The 17,256-nt window shown below is 44.6% G+C and overlaps 1 protein-coding gene across 2 annotated transcripts; it reads right to left on the bottom strand.

Annotated features, from left to right (window-relative positions):
• Nucleotides 1–330: 330 nt before the first annotated feature.
• On the bottom strand, nt 331–17,166 carry col28a1b (collagen, type XXVIII, alpha 1b). 2 transcript variants are annotated; one of them, XM_086217762.1, is made up of 35 exons: nt 17,044–17,166; nt 16,223–16,362; nt 14,959–15,524; nt 13,001–13,021; nt 12,854–12,913; nt 12,460–12,513; nt 12,333–12,377; nt 12,225–12,251; nt 12,084–12,128; nt 11,960–12,004; nt 11,194–11,247; nt 9,459–9,527; nt 9,116–9,184; nt 8,837–8,905; nt 8,395–8,463; nt 8,196–8,264; nt 7,975–8,043; nt 7,540–7,608; nt 7,296–7,367; nt 6,906–6,974; nt 6,697–6,768; nt 6,146–6,214; nt 5,990–6,058; nt 5,846–5,914; nt 5,643–5,711; nt 5,291–5,359; nt 5,085–5,153; nt 4,752–4,820; nt 4,592–4,672; nt 3,938–3,973; nt 3,651–3,687; nt 3,004–3,558; nt 2,378–2,562; nt 1,841–2,159; nt 331–1,479 (listed from the first exon to the last, which is right to left on the bottom strand). In XM_086217762.1, exons 2-35 carry the CDS (start codon nt 16,359–16,361, stop codon nt 1,307–1,309), a joined length of 3,621 nt encoding a protein of 1,206 aa, XP_086073888.1. In that variant the 5' UTR covers nt 16,362; nt 17,044–17,166; the 3' UTR covers nt 331–1,306. The 2 variants fall into 2 exon arrangements, with proteins under 2 accessions (XP_086073888.1, XP_086073889.1); XM_086217763.1 differs by having other exon boundaries at nt 1,841–2,114.
• Nucleotides 17,167–17,256: the final 90 nt, after the last annotated feature.

The raw sequence follows: 17,256 nt of genomic DNA, 5'->3' as shown, positions 1-17,256 counted from the left end.
TGACCGACTTGAACCTCTCAGCAGAGTGAAGTGTCAGTGAGCCGTCCTCCTGTCGGGCTCCGCTCTCAACGCGCCATCTGCTTCTTTTAGGCTTAAAAAGAAACTTTTTTGTTGCGTTTATGGAACTAATTTGTGACATCGGGATCCACCGACGTGAAAACGAGTTGCTCCACAGACCAGCTGTTTCCCCTTCCAATTCTTAAATTGTGTTGAGAAGAAGAAGAAAAGTCGCCTCTGGCGTTCTCTCTCTCCTCTTGGATTAACCTGCGGTGTTTGGGTCCTGTAAGGAAATTCACCCTTCAATGGAACAGCAGTGATTCAAAGTTTGTAATCTTTTTTCTTTATTGACTTTACACCGTATTAAACATTAAAAAGAAAAAGTAAAAAATACATCATTACATTACATAAAAGGGATTACTTCTCTGAATAGCAGGTTAGTGGTTAAAATGTTTTGTTTTTTTTTTGTTGTTTTTGTTTTTTGTAAGAGCTGCTCAAGAGTGTAAGTAACAGAACCTAGCAAGGAGAAAAGTACCACTAACACCCAGCCAGTGACCCAGAACCGTCTCCGGGATTCAGGATCGACTCTCTGATCCAGTTCGCCTGCCAACAGTAAAACACCTGGAATATGAACCTGTCCTTCCACCAGATTTCATCAAAATCTGCCCATTAGTTTTTTACAGATTTCCTGAATAAAAACCTCCTCAGTTTTATCCAGACTTGCACCAAATTGTACATTTTGTTGAAACTTTTCATACACAGACACAAGCCTGCATTGTTCTTCTTGATGTAAATGTTATTCTCCAAGAAAAGGATGAAAACTTGGAAAACAGCCCCATTTGTTTAACTTTGAAAGGTGATTTTTAAATTATTTATTTATTTATTTTTTTAAGATCCTAGATCCGCCCCTTTTAGGCGGATCATTCCACCCGTCAAGTATCAAGAAAATACGCTCTTTGGTTTTTGGGTAACCCTGCAAAAAAAAAAATCAAACAAACGGCACTGAAAACACAACCTTCTTAGTGGAGGTAATAATTGTCCTGGTTAGGCCTGGTTTACTCGTCCGTGTGCACAAATAATCACATAAAATATACAAATCCTTCTGCCAACAAATAAAATGTTCCCTTAACTGTACCTGCCCTGCCACAAATCACCTGTTCTCTTCCCGCGCACTCCTCCTGGTTACGGTAGCGTTAAGAAAAGAACGGAAGCACTGAAGTTGAAGTGAACTTAATGACCAAGTCACATGCAAGAAATGTTTAACGAGCGTTAAGAGAGACGAAGGCTTCTGACTACGGCTACGTGCGTGTTAGACCCGGACGCAGGTTTCTCTGCAGCTCTTCTCGCTCTCAAACTGGTTGGTGTTTCCCAGGCAGCCGCCGAACCAGAACTGAGCGCAGGAGTTGGCCGTGGCGTCGTAGTACCACTTCACCACGTAGTCCCGGCAAGGCCCCGGATCCAGGAACTGGCTGCAGCGCTCCGCTGAGGATGACAAAAAAACAAAAAAAAATTGAAACCTTTTCCGTTTTAAGTTTTGGATGAAATGTCAACCAGACAAGAAAAGGTATCCAGAGGACTTCAGACTGTGAGGTCTTACAGGAGCTTGAATCGATCATGTAAACTATGGGAAGCAGTAAAATGCGACAAAAGGAAGTGACTGATTCTTCCAGTCCTGTACTAACAGTTGGTACTGGTTTGGAGTCCCGAGGTCACGTGACACGGAAGCTATTTGGCGAAACCTCTCGTATTTGTGGTGTCTTCCCAGTGTTAACAAGGCCGTGACTTCTGCCCTTTGCTGTGCTGCCATGTTTACTGTTTAAATCACTGATCCCTCCAGTTTTACCTGATTTGAGGGTGTCAGAAAGCAGCGGCGGGGGAGTTGGGGGAGAGAGTGGGAGGAGCTCCGGCGAGGCCTTCACAGTGGGACCCGCCGGCCCGATGGCTCCGGTCATCACCGTGTTGTGGTTGGGGTTCTTCATCTCAAACTCTGTTACCGGTCTGAAGGGTTCCCGGTCGAAGAATGGAACTCTCTGGGTCTCTGAGGCGGTTCTGTCATCCGTCTTTGGCCTCTGAGGGGCGATGGGGTCTCTGTCAGGATAGGACGCTGGGGGGCCCGGCTGTAACCATGGAGAGGAGGTTTTACTCTTCAGGGTTACTGCACTCTTTTTAAAGTAATAGAAAGTTTACAAATTAATATGTCATGTTGAAAGTAAATCGATTCATAGACATGAGATTATGTTGTTCTAAGTACAAGAAAGATTCCTAGAACTTCAAATCTACTATCTGGAATACTATGACATTGAAATACAAGGTACAATCTTATTAATATTTTTATTTTCTGGCAGAAAAATGAGATGGTTGGCTGATGTGTCCTCCTCACCACTATCTGAACTCTCCTGATGTCTCCGGTGAATGTGGGCGTGTCGGTGTCCGTCCTGTACGGAGGCTCCCGGACGTTACCGGACACGTCAGGGATTCCCGGAGCCAGTCTGGAGCTCGGGACGGAGCTGAACAAATGTCTCTCACCGTCCTCACAGATTCGGCTCAGAAGTTTCTTTTCAAGCACTGAGAGACCAGAACATGAATTGATAAGTTGGTAAGTGTGTTCAATGTGCTTCCTGCCCATGTAATTCCCCACAAAGTTTTGACAGTTCATTAAATTAGGACCTCTGCTAAGGACGTATGAGCTCTTTACCTGATCCTGTTAGCAAGATTAAGTATGAGGCCGATTTTTAAAAAAAAATCCTAGTGGAGGGATGTAGCAGGGGTTCACGAGGAAACCGTTACATTTTGACGCAAATTGATTGAACATAATGAAAAATTGTATTTTTTCACATTAGGTTTGGTTGATGGTGTCCTCTGCTGCAGGATCAACCTGCATCCAGGGATTAAAGCAGTCGAAGAAACCCGATCGCGCTTCAGAGGAGGTGAATGTCATCTTGGGGGGGGGGGGGGGGGTGATTAGACTATTTCATATGTGCGTCAAGTGATTATGGATCTTGTCACCTGGAAGTGTTCTGAAGTCATCAATCAGGTACACGTGATCGCTGTCGGGTTCAGAAGCAATGAGGTTGATCTCCTTCTTGAAGTCCACGTACAGGGGGTCACTCTCGTTCACCACCCCGATCACAAACGTCTCGATGTTATTTCTCTGAGATTCTTTCACAGCACTTTCCAAACTGACCGAGTCCCTCTTGTCGGCCTGCCCGTCCGTGATGATGATGGCCACCTTCCTCACGCCCGTCCGCGCCGCCTCAAACACCTGGTTCGCCTGTTGCAGCGCGCTGCCTGTGAAGGTGCCCTCGCCCAGGTAGGTCATGGAGCGCACCGCAGACTTGACCTCGTCACGGGTGGCTTGCTGTCTGAGGCTGACCACCACCACGTTGATGTGGCTGTAGAGGACCACGCCCACGCGCGTGGTGTCCCTGCTGACCGAGGCGCGGTCGATAACAGCGTTGACAAAGTCCTTGATCACGTTGAAGTTGTCGGGGCCAACGCTCTCTGAGCTGTCAATCACAAAGACCAGCTCCAAGGGGGTTTGGCGGCATGTCACTCCGCAGCCTGGAAGCAGATGATGGTTAAACACACTATTAAAGGTCAATGAATGTAAAAATAAAAAGGCCCAACGAAAAATTGTGTTTGCGATGACTTACTGCATATCGATCTCACGATTTTGACGATTTCTTCCCTCTGAAAAAAGGAATTTAACCTCATTACCCGCAGGTCAAATTGCCTGAAAACATGTCCATAGATGCTAAATACTTGATTTTGCCACTTGTAATGTCTCAGATTCATACATATTCATATCTTACCAGTGCCTTCGACACACAAAACTACTGTTTTATGATATAAAAAAGGTAGAAAAACCTCCTAAAAAGACAATGAATTTCCATATATTCTCAGTTTGACTTGTAGAGTCACAGGAGACGTAGTCACTTACTGTGAGTCCAGGCTCTCCCTTTTGCCCCACTCTGCCCTGTGATATGAAAGACATCATCTTAATAACCGTTCATGTGTTTGAAGGAACACGCCTTTTTTTGGGGGGATGATGCTCTTGTTGTCCATTTTCCCCAGAGTCAGACAAGAGAAAAATACCCTTCATTCTCCTGTGCTGCCTTACGGAGCAGCAGAGTCAAGCTTACTGCTAGTTAGCTAAGCGTAATGAATGGTAGTGGGTGGTAAGTGTTAGCAAAGTCATCAGATCGATCGAGTTCAAGACGCTGTTTTGTCCGTTGGTAATCCCCCTCAGCTCGGTGTCTGATTCTGACATTGTAATATCCTGTAACTTTTAATTTATTTTGTGATGAATTTAATGCGCAAGCTACCAGGGACCGTTTTGGCAGAAGTATGCTAACACTTTCCATCCACTACCATTCATTGTGCTAAGCTAACTAGCTGCCTCGGCTTATTTCCTGTCTGGCTCTCCAAATAAGCATAGTCCCAAGTCTGTGTGTTCCTGTATCCCTTCCAGACCGTTAGCAGGCTGGTGTTCTGTCACGTCCCTCACATTTACAGAGTGTTTTTCTAGTTTAACAAACCAATCGGCTTTTCAAATGAGTCACTTTATCACGTGTGTGACGACAATATCCAGTACCAAAGGTCCGGTGGCTCCTGGCTCTCCAGCCTCGCCTCGGTCTCCCTTTTTTCCTTTCTCACCATTGAACCCTCGGCCCCCCTGCAAGAGGAAAGCAAGAGACATGTTCTCGGTGATGGTAACAAAGTTCCCTGCATCAGCATACATACAACAACATTACCTTGTCTCCCTGCAGACCTTGTCCAGGAGGACCTCTGGGACCGGGGATCCCCGGAAATCCAGGCTCCCCCTGGAACAACAAAACTACGGTTCAAAGCCTCGTTTTAGCTGTCGACCTAAATTATCAATTAGCTGAAATAACGGTGAGAGACACACAGGGAAGAGAACACAAAAAGTTTCCTTCAGCTTTTCCGAAAACAAGTTTGAGACTCGTCATTGGCCGTCCAAGGTCAGTTTGGGGAACTAGTCACCATTTGAAAGCCGCATAACACAATTGGATTCATAAAAAACATCAACGGGCGGATTGGACAGCACCAGCAGGTGGCAGTAGCACCTTCTGTCCTTGAATGCCCTCTCCAGGTATCCCCTGAGGACCCGGAGGCCCCGCAAGGCCAGCTGATCCCTGCGGAAAGAGGAAACACGGTTTTGCTGTTCATACACGGGGATTATTTTTGATATATTGTCCCGTCAAAACCCCAATGAGCAAAAAAATGCGAGGACAAACACACGTATAGGTTGATGTTCTGAAGGCCACGTTACCTTTGGACCAAGGAGACCGATTCCTGGTGGTCCTGCAGGTCCAGGAGGTCCAGTCAAGCCTCGATCTCCCTGGACAGGAAATCGCATTAAAAAAAAACTAAACTAAAGCAACACCTGCAACCATGAGTCTTGATCATGGATCGCTTTACCCACAAATTTCAAAATTCAATTTCAAATTTCAGGAATGAAGTCCACAGATGAACAAAGTCAAGCTGACATCCAAAATAAAATCAAAAATTATAATCCAACCATAGTTCACTTCACCCGTTTTTATCATGTTAGTCACTGATTGTTCTCTAACAAAGATATGAATTTTTTTTTTTCTTCTGGTACTTTGGTGCACGACCTTTACCTTTGATCCAGGTATCCCGACCCCATCTGGTCCAGTCTCTCCAGTCAAGCCAGGAGGCCCAGGAAGTCCCTGAATCACAGTATCAAACAGACATCAGTGTGTGTGTGTGTGTGTGTGTGTGTGTGTGTGTGTGTGTGTGTGTGTGTGTGTGTGTGTGTGTTTGTTGTAGGGGTGAAGGCGATGGATGCAGGGTTGATACTCACTGGAGGACCAGGATAGCCTTCACCTTTAAATCCAGGTGAGCCAGCAGGCCCTGGAGACCCTCTGTCACCCTAAAAAAAATCCCACCACAGAGTCAGCGTTGTCTGTGGGACGATCAGTCAAGACTAGACAGGAGCTGGACTCACCTTTGGTCCAGTTAGACCCCTCCCCGGCTCACCCACAGCTCCCGCTGGACCCTGTGGTCCCGGTTCTCCCTGACACGAAACAAAAAGTAGATTAATGAACCAACATCACCGCTGAGGACCGTGGCACAACTGTGTATCCGTGTAACAGCGTCACACCTTAGCACCGGGAATCCCCCTCCCTGGTGGTCCAGGTGCACCAGGCGGCCCCTCAAGTCCTGGGTCTCCCTAAGACAGAAAACACCTATCAGAGAGGCAAGGGACCAGAATGGGGCTCAGAGAGTATGAAAAGAGCCTCAAGTGTTCAGTTTCTATCTTTAAACAACTGAACAATATGTTAAAACGTTATTTTATGTGGGTATCAGCGGCTCAGCTGGAGCCCCGAGTCAAACGCGGCTCTTTATCTTCAGCCATGTCATTTTCAGAAATCTTTCCCGGCTCATGTTTTGTTTTGTTCTTGTTACGTTTCATGTCGCCTCTGATTATCAGATTTGTTTTTGGACTGTAAAATATTATTTTTTTTCTGTTCAGATTTTGTTAATTTAATAAAAGGAGTATCATCAATATATGAAGAGTTCATTGGCAAAAAAAAATAAAAAATTAAAATGGGTAAATGATGAATAGAAAATATCAAAATAAAGAGAATTTAAAATGAATAGTAAACAAAGCTGTGAGGATTCCACATCTGCTCCTCTGCTTCATACACGCACCTTTGGCCCCATCGGCCCCACGGGACCCACTGGGCCTGGCTGGCCTCTGGAGCCCCGGTCCCCTCGGTCTCCCTGCCCAAATAACACAGGACCTGTTATTCCTTCAGAATTTTTAATTGAGTTATCAACATGAAGGTCAGTTCAATATGAATTAACAATGGATTTGATTTGTTTTCTTGTATGCAGAAGGGAAAAATGTTTTCCGTTACCTTCTCACCAGGGACGCCTTTACCAGGAACTCCATCAGGGCCCCTGGCCCCTGGTAACCCAATGTCCCCCTGGCGTTATTTGAAAGGTAATAAAGTGGTGGACCAGTGTGAATGTTCATTAAGTCAGATTTTAAATTTATTATTTCTATTTATACCATCATTTATACCATTCTCTTGAGCTGCATGGAGGGAGTCTTCAAATACAAAACATGGAAGTGAACTATAAATAACTCAGTGTTGACATAATATATTATATTATATTATATTATATTTTGTAAATATTACATTATTTATTATTATAACCCTACTATATTAATACGTAACATACTTTTAAAAACATCAAGAGGCTGTAGATTTACGACAAACTGGCCAGGAAGTTTAGGATGTTACCTTTTGTCCTGGGACGCCGTCCTCTCCAGGCTGACCAGTTACACCTGGTAAACCCTCTGTCCCCGGGTCACCCTGGGAGAGGAGATGACAAGCAGGAGTGTTGACGAGGAGCACGAGGACGAGGACTAACATGCTAGAGGAGACTACCACAGACAGAATCAGCAGCTAGCAGCTTCCTTCTACCTTCTTGCAGCTCGGATGCTTTTAGGAAGAAGTGAGCGTGGATGGGAATCAGCACACTTACTTTTGGTCCTGGTTGTCCCACACCTCTCTCACCTGGCAGTCCAGGCTCACCCATGAATCCCTGATTTCCCTAAAGACACGGACGTGAAACAGTTTTACTCCCTGGTGGTTTGGGCTCCTACCGGGGCTGCTGCCTCCACCTCTGAAGCTGGAGGGACAGATGCTTTGGATTGACGAGCAGTGGAGTTTGAGTGAACATGTTCACCGCGATCTCTTCATTTTGATAGAGCCTATTTTGTTCACAATGTAACAAATATCTCTGATATCAACCTGAAAACGAGTCAGTGTCTGATGAGAAGCAATCGCACAGCAGTCCCAGATGTTTGGCTGACAAGGCAGCTGGATTTTATGTGATAATAAGTCCAGAATAATTCAGAAGACGGAGAACAAACAATCACAATGAGTGGTTTTGTGTGTGGAGCGGTTGATGTCTCACCTTAGGTCCTGTTATGCCGATACCTGGAGAACCTCTGGGGCCAACAAGTCCAGCTGGGCCTTGATCACCCTGGCAGTTACAAGACGAACGAGACGACACAAATCTTTACTGGAGGGAATTGTGTGGTGGGACAGTTTGTTAATCTTTTATGCTGGTCTTTTCTGACTCAGTCTCAGTCTGATCCGATCCGGTTAGGCCGCCGTGGTTACTTCGGTTTTTACCTTTTCTCCCTGAAATCCTATGCCAGGAGGACCGAGTGGACCTGGAATCCCAGGTGGCCCAAGGCTGCCCTGAGAAAAAACAAACAAACACTTGAAAATAAAAATAACAAAAGACGCGAGTGAGATCTGGGAATAGATGTTGGAAAATGCTGTAGATCAGAGGAAGCTGCCACTGAACCACAAGGATCAGCTCGTTCACCTTGTCACCTTTGACCCCGACACCAGGTGGCCCACGACTGCCCCGGGGGCCTTCATACCCTCGATCACCCTAAAACAAATGAAGTTAGTCTGACACGTCCAGAACATTTCAAATGCTTTAATTATGCCAGTAATGGTAGTTCCTGAGTAATCTCACAGCAGCAAGAGGGTGAAAGGCGGTCAGCTCGATACTTTTATCTTTATATTATATTCGTGTACTGTAAAGGTTAATTGTTAAATGCCCAACTCTGGCTATGGATACAACTCTAATCCCAGTCACGATTAATCTCCATCAATCTTAATTTTGGTTCATATCCTTTTTGGAGCCTGTCCCTCAAAGGCTTGATGATCAGTGCGATCAGTTCATCAGATGCTGCAGCACATCGTCATTAACTTCTACCTTGTGCCACCACTCGGTCAAACGGTTAAAAAATGTGACCCACCTTTGGGCCCGGAAGCCCTTCTCCAGGCGGTCCAGGGTTCCCTTGTGCTCCGGGCGGTCCAGGAGGACCCTGGAACAAACAGATGACTTTTAATGTCGCTGGCATGGATGCGAATGCCCTGGCACGCTGCTTGTTACAGTTACATTACACTGCGTGTGTGATTGGTCAATATCAACTCCTGCAACGCCAATTCTCAGTTACACTCCCAAGATACAAGGTGCACCTGCCCCGTGATGCAGCCGCGCCAACACAAAACAGGAACATAATGGTAATACTCACTGTTAGTCCTGGTTCTCCAATACCAACCGGACCTATCGGCCCTGATCTTCCCTGAATACCCTTTTCACCCTGTAAGCATCACACGTCATCACTCAGCGCCTTTGAACAGACCCAGTATTCAATAGAGTGACACAAGAGTGATATGGTTGATAATTTACTCATGAGGGTTGGGTTTTTCAGGGGTTCGCATTTGTTTCTGCCATCACGAAAACTTGTAAAAGTATATAAAACCACAGGAATGGAAGAAGACCTTCATCCTTGGAGAGTGTGGTTTAATTACAGGTGAGCGACTTTACATGAATGTGGGGGATCTCCTATAGAAACACTGAAACAAGCAGGTCACCTTGGTTCCCGGGAATCCAATACCAATGTCTCCTGGCGGTCCAGGGGCCCCGCTGGTTCCTCTGTCTCCCTGTGACAAGTGACCAGAGGTATGCATTTAGGTTGAGCAAGAATATGAAATTAAATGAGACGCACTGACTAATATATCTAGTTGTCCTCGCTCTCTCAGCTGGCCAAAGAACAATCTCCACCGAATGTCCACCTTCCTGCCTCATAAACTTGTTTGCTGATGACGCTGTCCTAAAATGTAGCGAAACGTACCATTTCTGACAGGTTTTTAGAGAAACCTTTGTCAGTATCGTGCACCCTGACATATTTTATCAAAGAAAAATATCAAGCATTTTAGGATTTTTAACCGCAGGACATTTCTTAGAAATCCATCTTTTAGAATGCTTACACAGTAAATGCTTATAAATTCAATTCTTCATGCAGAAGTGTGTTTGAGTCATTTATAGTTGTATCTTGGTGATTTATTGTCCATCCTATAACGATTAAGCCAAATGGCTTGTAGTCGCAACCTTTTTGTGGCATTTAAGAAATAAAGAACACTGCTTTGTTCCTACTATAAAACCTCCTCTTGATTAATGTCTGGATTTTTTTTCATGAATGCGCTATATTTCATTGGGATAAAGACATCTTTGTCAAAAAAGCTGTGGGAAAGCTACAGCATCTTATTAGCCTTATGCACACACATTTTAAAGGTCATTTTTGCTCCTTTTTTGGCCCAAAGTGGTATCTGACAGCACAGATGTTGTGTGGAAAGTGTCTGGGGAGTGCTGCTCGTGAATGAGGGACACTGTTCAATAATTTTGATGGAAAATAATCAGCAAAATATCCAGATAACCAACATCTTTGGTCAACCATATAATCATATTTTACAGACCGAAAGCTTGATGTGTTGTTGACAAAGGAACTCATCAACTTTTTTAGGAAATCTACTTATTGTTCATCCTTCCCAGACCTAAACAAGATGATAGATACCCTTCTCTTCTCTGTGCTGCATTCGGGAGCGATGACTCACAGAGACCAGCTGACTGCTAGTTAGCTTAGCACAGGTTAGCATAGCTCCCCTAAAAGCCCTAAAATATACTTTTCTCCAAAACTATCTCAGTTTGCATTAATACAGTTAGGGTTGTGCATTTTATTTGTTAAGACATAACAATTTAATCTCACAGGATATTGTAATTTTAGATTCCGAATCATTGTCAGAACTACTTTCCTGTCTGGCGCGCCTCAAAGCTTTGGCCAACAAAACATTGCCGCCACTCATCATGGCAGATGTTCTGGAGGATGAGGATTACATCTGGGTAAACCAAGATCCTGATCCTGATCTGCTTGATCCAGAATACACAGAGGAGGAACTACAGGTTTTGAAATCAGAGCAAAGGAGTCAGAGGTATGCTATCCACTACCATATATTGTGTTAAGCTAACTAGCAGTCAGGTAGATTCTCTGAGTCTCAGCTCCCTGTAAGAATAAAAAGCCATTTTATTTTCTTATCTACCTCTGAGTAGGATGGGCAATGACGATAGTTACCAAAAAGTTGGTGTTTTCCTTTAACAGTCAAGAAACTAAGCACTGAGTGTTTGATCCCCTGTAATTGGATTTTCTTAATGTGAGGCAAAACCATACATTACTTGCAACTGACGGCCAGCTCAGCCAATTAAACGGATGATGTTATAAACCATCTAAAAGTACCAAATGTCACCGCACATCAAGATCTTGTTGAAACTTACTTTTGGTCCCGCTGCACCCTCAGGACCCATGTCTCCAGGTGGTCCAACTGCGCCCTGCACAACGAATTTAATAAGATTATACAATCCTTCATTGCATGAAGCTGCTTTAATCACAGCCATGAAATTAAAATGTCTTCTCTGTCACAACACTTTAAATCTCGCCGTGCAAAAGAAATCATGTATGATTTTGAGAAGAAACCCCCTGTGTTGAATGTACAGGTCAAAACCAACCCACCACCACGAAACGAAAAATGCACCAGGATTAAAATTAACAACCACTGCTTTCAAGTTCTTGGATTCTCAGACAGAGCCCCAAAAATGACAAGGTTATATTGACACTGTGCCAGTAGTGAAGAGGAGGAAGAGTGGTGTTGGGCGGCCAGGTCCCTCGGCTAATCCCACCACACAAAGTCTGTTCCTGCAAAAGAATAATATCCTCCAAGCCTGGATTCACTGCTTTGGATGGCCACATTAGCATCGGGATTAGCTGTAATCCAATTTTCACATTCCATTAGTGCAGAAGTGAATAAAAGACGAGTTCCACTTCCATTTGTCATATTTGAGTGTCTGATGTCGACGTATTGTCATGTCTGTCCATTAGAAACACAGTGTGAAGAATGAGGACAATTAACATACCAAATTGCTTCCGAATTGAATCTGTTGACTGGAAAAGCAAATGTGATAACTTCGCACAACTATTTATCTTGAGAGAGAGAGGGAAAAAAAGTTAATTACTTCATTATCTTGATACAAACAGTTTATCTACCTGGTTTCCCTTTGGTCCTGGAGGGCCTGGAGGTCCCTCTGTACCCTGTGTGATGACATTTAATTCATTATAAGGACAATGTCTGTTGTCCAAATTGAAATAATTTAGGTAATAATGTCCATACCTGGTCACCCTTTGCCCCGGGAGTCCCACAGTCTCCTCTCTCCCCCTGGAAGACAAAGTTGAACATTTTATTCATTTATTTTTAACGATATCCTAACAGGAAGAGAGGATACAGTGAGTATGAAGTACAACAGACACCAACCTTGTTGCCCTTATAACCTGAACGGCCCTGCAAAGTACAGCACCATTTTAGAATCAGGGTTCCTTCTTGCGATGAAGATTATGGAAACTGTGCAGCTGAACATTTTACCTCTGGACCGTCACCTCCAGGTCGTCCATTCATGCCTGGCTCCCCCTTGTGTAATGAAAATCACCTCACAATAAGACTTAGCAGTGAGTTGCAAAGGCTTTGTTTGTCTCTTATCTTGGTTACTTACCCTCGCACCTTTCAAACCGGGCGGTCCTCTGAAACCTGGGTCGCCCTTTCTACCCTGGAATTGTTGATGAAGAATTTTGATTCTTAATTAGATGCAAATTGCTGCAGGGACAACAAGTTTTTGTGGTCCAAACTGGAAGCTAGCAACCCGTAGGTTCCCTTGACCGAAGGTTTATGGGATTTTGATGCTGGATTATGGATTACAGATGAAAATAAATTATGTGGCTCATAAGGGGACGTAAACATTTTCATTCGCATGAACATCTCTGCAAATGAACGCCGCTTTTATGATTTTTGAAGCGTGAAGTCAATCAACTCAACGGATGCATGACTGCAGTACTTGACACAGATAATTATGTCTGAGTGGAATTATGGTTAGAATGATTAGAACTTACTGGACTTCCCGGAGGGCCTCGTTCTCCTCTGTCACACATACACATTTGCGCCTGCGGACACTAGCATGGACATAAAATAATGAGTCAGTGCAAAAATCTCCGCTTGTAGAGTCGAGGTCAAATGTTGAATCAAATGGAAGAGCGTACCCCTTCAGATGCAACCGCCGCCTGGATGCAAAACAGACAAAAACGTCAGAACATTTCCGAGACCGAGCACAGCTTCATTCACTGAAAGATGCATTACGCTGACGATAGCTTCCCACATTAATGGTGTCTTTTCTTTCTTGCATGAAAATGTGACTAATACTGCACATTTCTGGAGAGCAGAACAAGTCTCCCAGACAGGCCTTGGCCTTCCGTAGACGTTTGACATTTCTGTGAGTGCGGAACATGCAAAGCAGGCAGGAACCCCCACCCCCACCCCCCCTGCACACACAACTGAGATTCCAGCTTGAAGAGAGGGAGATCTGCATCACACCGGGCCAAGAGCTGACATGACTTTAATCCAACCAGACGTAACAATGTCAACACCTTCAACCACACAAGAAGCACGAATCAGTCAGATGAGCGGCTAGATGGGGGTGGGGGTGGGGGGTGGGGGGCAGTTTCAGACTTCTGGGTGTAAATCACACATGGCTAATGGAACTTTCTGGTAACTACCTCAAACAAAGTACATTAACTGATTACTGTACTTAGTACATTTGCTCCCTTTGGAAAGACGATTTTAACTCCGCCACCTGTGGATCTTTCTTTCCAAATCTGCCACATACGTCCACTGGGATGCGAGGATACTCCAGGAGTATCTTTACCAAAGAACTGGGGTTGTGTAATTCACCCACCACTGCCTGTGTCTGACGCAGGTCAAACACACGAGTGACATCTTTCCACAGATCTCTCTCCATTTTTAAAACTGGAGTTTCCAGCTGCAGCTTCGATCTCTCTGTGTTCATTGCTAAAGCTGCTGTCTGGTGGGACATTCCTATGCGGGTACACCGATGCGTTTTATGTCAACCAGCTATGATCGGTTTGCCAGGGCTTAACGTAGCAATGCAGCAGCTGAGGGTACGACGGGAAAGTTGCCTCCGATCAAAAAGCACCTCGCTATTCAGAGGAAGGTTTAGATCGACGGCCAGGCAGCAGATGATCGGTGACGTTTGTCCTCGCAACGCAGAGCTGAAGGAGGTTAAACGGCTGAGGGAAACGCAGATGTTGCGTTATGGCTCCTGCACATGTTGATACATGTAAAATATTTAGATTATTGACTCCATCACTCCCCCCCCCCCCGTCCTTAGTTGCACGCTAAGATGATTTGCACAGCCGTAGGCACACGTCACATTCACAGATCTACTGTGTTTACCCTAAGAGCCAGAAGAGGGAGACAAAAGCTCAGCACCGCAGATCTCATGATTTTAACTCCATCAAGATGTTTGCATCCTGAACCAGTTGCCGTTTGTCTGTCTTTCAGCAACATTATCCAAACACAGACCAGGGAGCAGACCTTGGAAAATCATTTGTCACTGTTTTAACATTTCTCTTTACACATAACGGCATTTTGAGGCATTCCACCCGTTATTACATGGACCAGTTAATTTTTAATAGTTTTGGATGTATCATTGGGACAACATGGACAATATAGATGTGGAATGTTCCATTTTCTAGCACCGGGAGGGAGGGAGGCGTCATGGTCCAAACCAGTCAACGTTCCCCAGAATCTCATTCTTTCAATCACCAACTGAAGCTCGCGACCATATTATTCAATACTGGAATGTAAACTGACTGGTTTGAGGGTTTCCCTCTCAACCAGTGCTGAAGTATTTAGCATTCCCTTGCTTCTTACGAGAGTCGTGGACACCCCAACTTTCTGGTAATGTGCTGCCCCCTGTTGATGTGGAGTGTGAATTGAGAGTTAGCTAGTTGAGATTGGTTACGAACGGTGTATGGCACATGTTGATCAGCTGGTTGAGACAAACTCTACGAGCCTCAGCATAACTACACCGAGGCAAAGGTCACCGAATGAACTAAGAAACGTAACAAGTTTGATGCTGTTAGTTTTCAGGCTAAACTTGGGTCTGTTTTTGTTGGCCGTGGTCTCGGTCTACACTCACCATCTCTTTGAGCAGCTTCTCCTCCAACTGTGGATCCAGGAGACTCTGAACAAACTGCTGCGCCGGCGCGCTAGCGATGGCCCGCAGCTTGGCGTTATTCTGACTCTGCTGGGCGATGCCTGATAAACCCACAGCAAAGAACTTTATTCCATGACCTTTGGCCTCTGCTGCAGCCGCAATGACATCAGGGTTGCGGGGATGGTCAACCCCTTCGGTCATCAGCACTGCGACCCTGACACTGTCTGCCGGCGTTTCCTGCACCAGCATCTGTGAGGCGTTTCTGATGGCGTAGGTGGTGTAGGTGCCGTGGCCGATGTAGTTCATGGTGCTGACTTGACTGTGGAAGGTGTCCAGGTTTTTCCAGCCTGAGAATCTCTGCTCTATGGAGACAGAGCTGCTGTACTGAAGTGCTGCCATTCGTACCTTCAGCGTCCAACCTGCTACCTGCAGCGTGGACAGGCGGGCACTGAAGCTCAACACAAAGGCCTTCTGCTTCTCAAACAGGAATATTTTTGCACTCTCTGAGCTGTCCAGGATGAAGGCCACCTCCAGGGAACACGTCCGACCTGTGAGAGAAAGAAATCCCAGACACTGTGGGGCAAAGCCCGTATGTGTATAATTTCCCATCAAGACACAAATTATAACCAATAAATGGATCAAACTACAAACAAGGGGCGGTTGTAACATCTTCTAATACATGAGAAGCAACTAATTTTCTCAAAATTCATATTATTGTATTTTCACCATTTTTGAGTTTAGATTTTGAGTTTAAATCCACTAAAAATATAAGAAAAAAAATATGCAAAGGAGCTTTAAATATAGCAAAATTAATACTCTGCAACTACAACTGTTCATTGTCACTTCAGGGAGTTTAAACCCTAGGACTTTGAATCATCTTCCAATCTTCATCTATATCTTAGACAACCTATGAGATTTGGATTTTTTTTTTTAAATTTCTGACATAAAGAGCAGTACAAAATATGAAATATCTGAGAATACACGGCAGATAATCACTGAAGTACCTCGGGTTTTGACTCAGACATCATTCTGGTGACTTGACTTAGAACAGCTAAATAACAGCCTGTATTTATCAAAAATAAGCCTGATTTTTCTTTTTCTTGTCTTGTCACCTTGAAAAAGTCTCACTGTTCTTTCCAAAGAGGACCACAATGAATCTAAATCAAGGTTCCTCTCTGGGCTTGTCCACACAGTCCTGAGATGGACTTTGACCTCCAACGTGTGGACACCTCATATGAAGAGTTACCATTTCCTCCATTGTCGTTCAGCCGGTTGTTCCTGCGACCTGTCCGTCTCTGGCCTGTGGCCTCGTGTAGGAGAACCAGCAGCAGAAGACAGAGCATCACTCCTCTCCTCAGGCTTCCCTTCCTCTGCAACACTTCCATTCTGCCAAACAAAGCATTCACAAAGTTTCTACATAAAGTACATCAACATTGAGGGTTGGTACAACAGTCATTTAAACCACAGTACCATGACAGAGATTCTGCTAAAAAGGATATATTGCTGGACAAAACATTTGAGATACATTTCAATATCTGAGTGAAACAAGGAGAAAATACACCTCTAAAAAGGCAAACAGCAGGAAATACACAAGTACAATGACCAAAACGTAAAAAAAAGTGATATAGAGGATCTTCCTTGCATCACACCAGCAGTTTAAATGAAGAATATTTGGCACCATTGTATCAGTATTGTGCTGCAACAGGAAGAGTTGCCATGAATTACAGTGTTCAACCCCTGACAGAGTGGAAAAAAAAAAAAATCCACCTGCTTCATGTGCTGGTATGTCTAACCCCACCCAAACAGCTGCAGTTTTTTTTAAACCATAAAAACATCTTCAACCACTCAAATTGTACTGTGCCATGTAGAATTCCTGCAGAATTCCTGCAGAATGGCAAAATAAACCAGACAGGATGTATAATAAGTGGTGCATTCCAATAAATGATGTATGACGTACAAAATAAAATTTATTGATTATCTGGCATTATATTCACTCATTGAACCCGCAAAAAAAAAAGAAAAGAAAAGAAAAGAAGTGCCATTTGAGGAATCTATATGCATATTTACCTAAAATCTCATTTGGCTGTAGCCGGTGCTTGTTGTCCGGTCATCTGTAGCTCTCTAGGGGACATTTCGCCGCAGGATAATGTCCTGTAGAGCGGGCTGCGACAGACTGAGGAGGACCATGAGTGGTGGTGCTGGAGGCTCTGTGAATGGGGGCTCTGGGGCCGCTCCAACATGTTAGCGACGGTCCACTTCAGCGCCTGATAACTGGCCCAA

This window comes from Aulostomus chinensis, chromosome 11 (assembly GCF_037954235.1).
Source record: "Aulostomus chinensis isolate RoL2024-O1b breed Wild chromosome 11, RoL_Achi_v1.0, whole genome shotgun sequence".
Taxonomy (NCBI): domain Eukaryota; kingdom Metazoa; phylum Chordata; class Actinopteri; order Syngnathiformes; family Aulostomidae; genus Aulostomus; species Aulostomus chinensis.
Note: the sequence above shows the minus strand (reverse complement) of the source record. Positions and strands in the feature narration are given on the sequence as shown.

Coding starts and splice junctions, on each gene's coding strand:
- col28a1b (XM_086217762.1), bottom strand. CDS start 16,361: ATGGAAGTGTTGCAGAGGAAGGGAAGCCTGAGGAGAGGAGTGATGCTC. Junction 12,005..12,083: donor CCGGGGCAAAGGGTGACCAG/GTATGGACATTA, acceptor GTCATCACACAG/GGTACAGAGGGACCTCCAGG. Junction 9,185..9,458: donor TTGGATTCCCGGGAACCAAG/GTGACCTGCTTG, acceptor TGATGCTTACAG/GGTGAAAAGGGTATTCAGGG.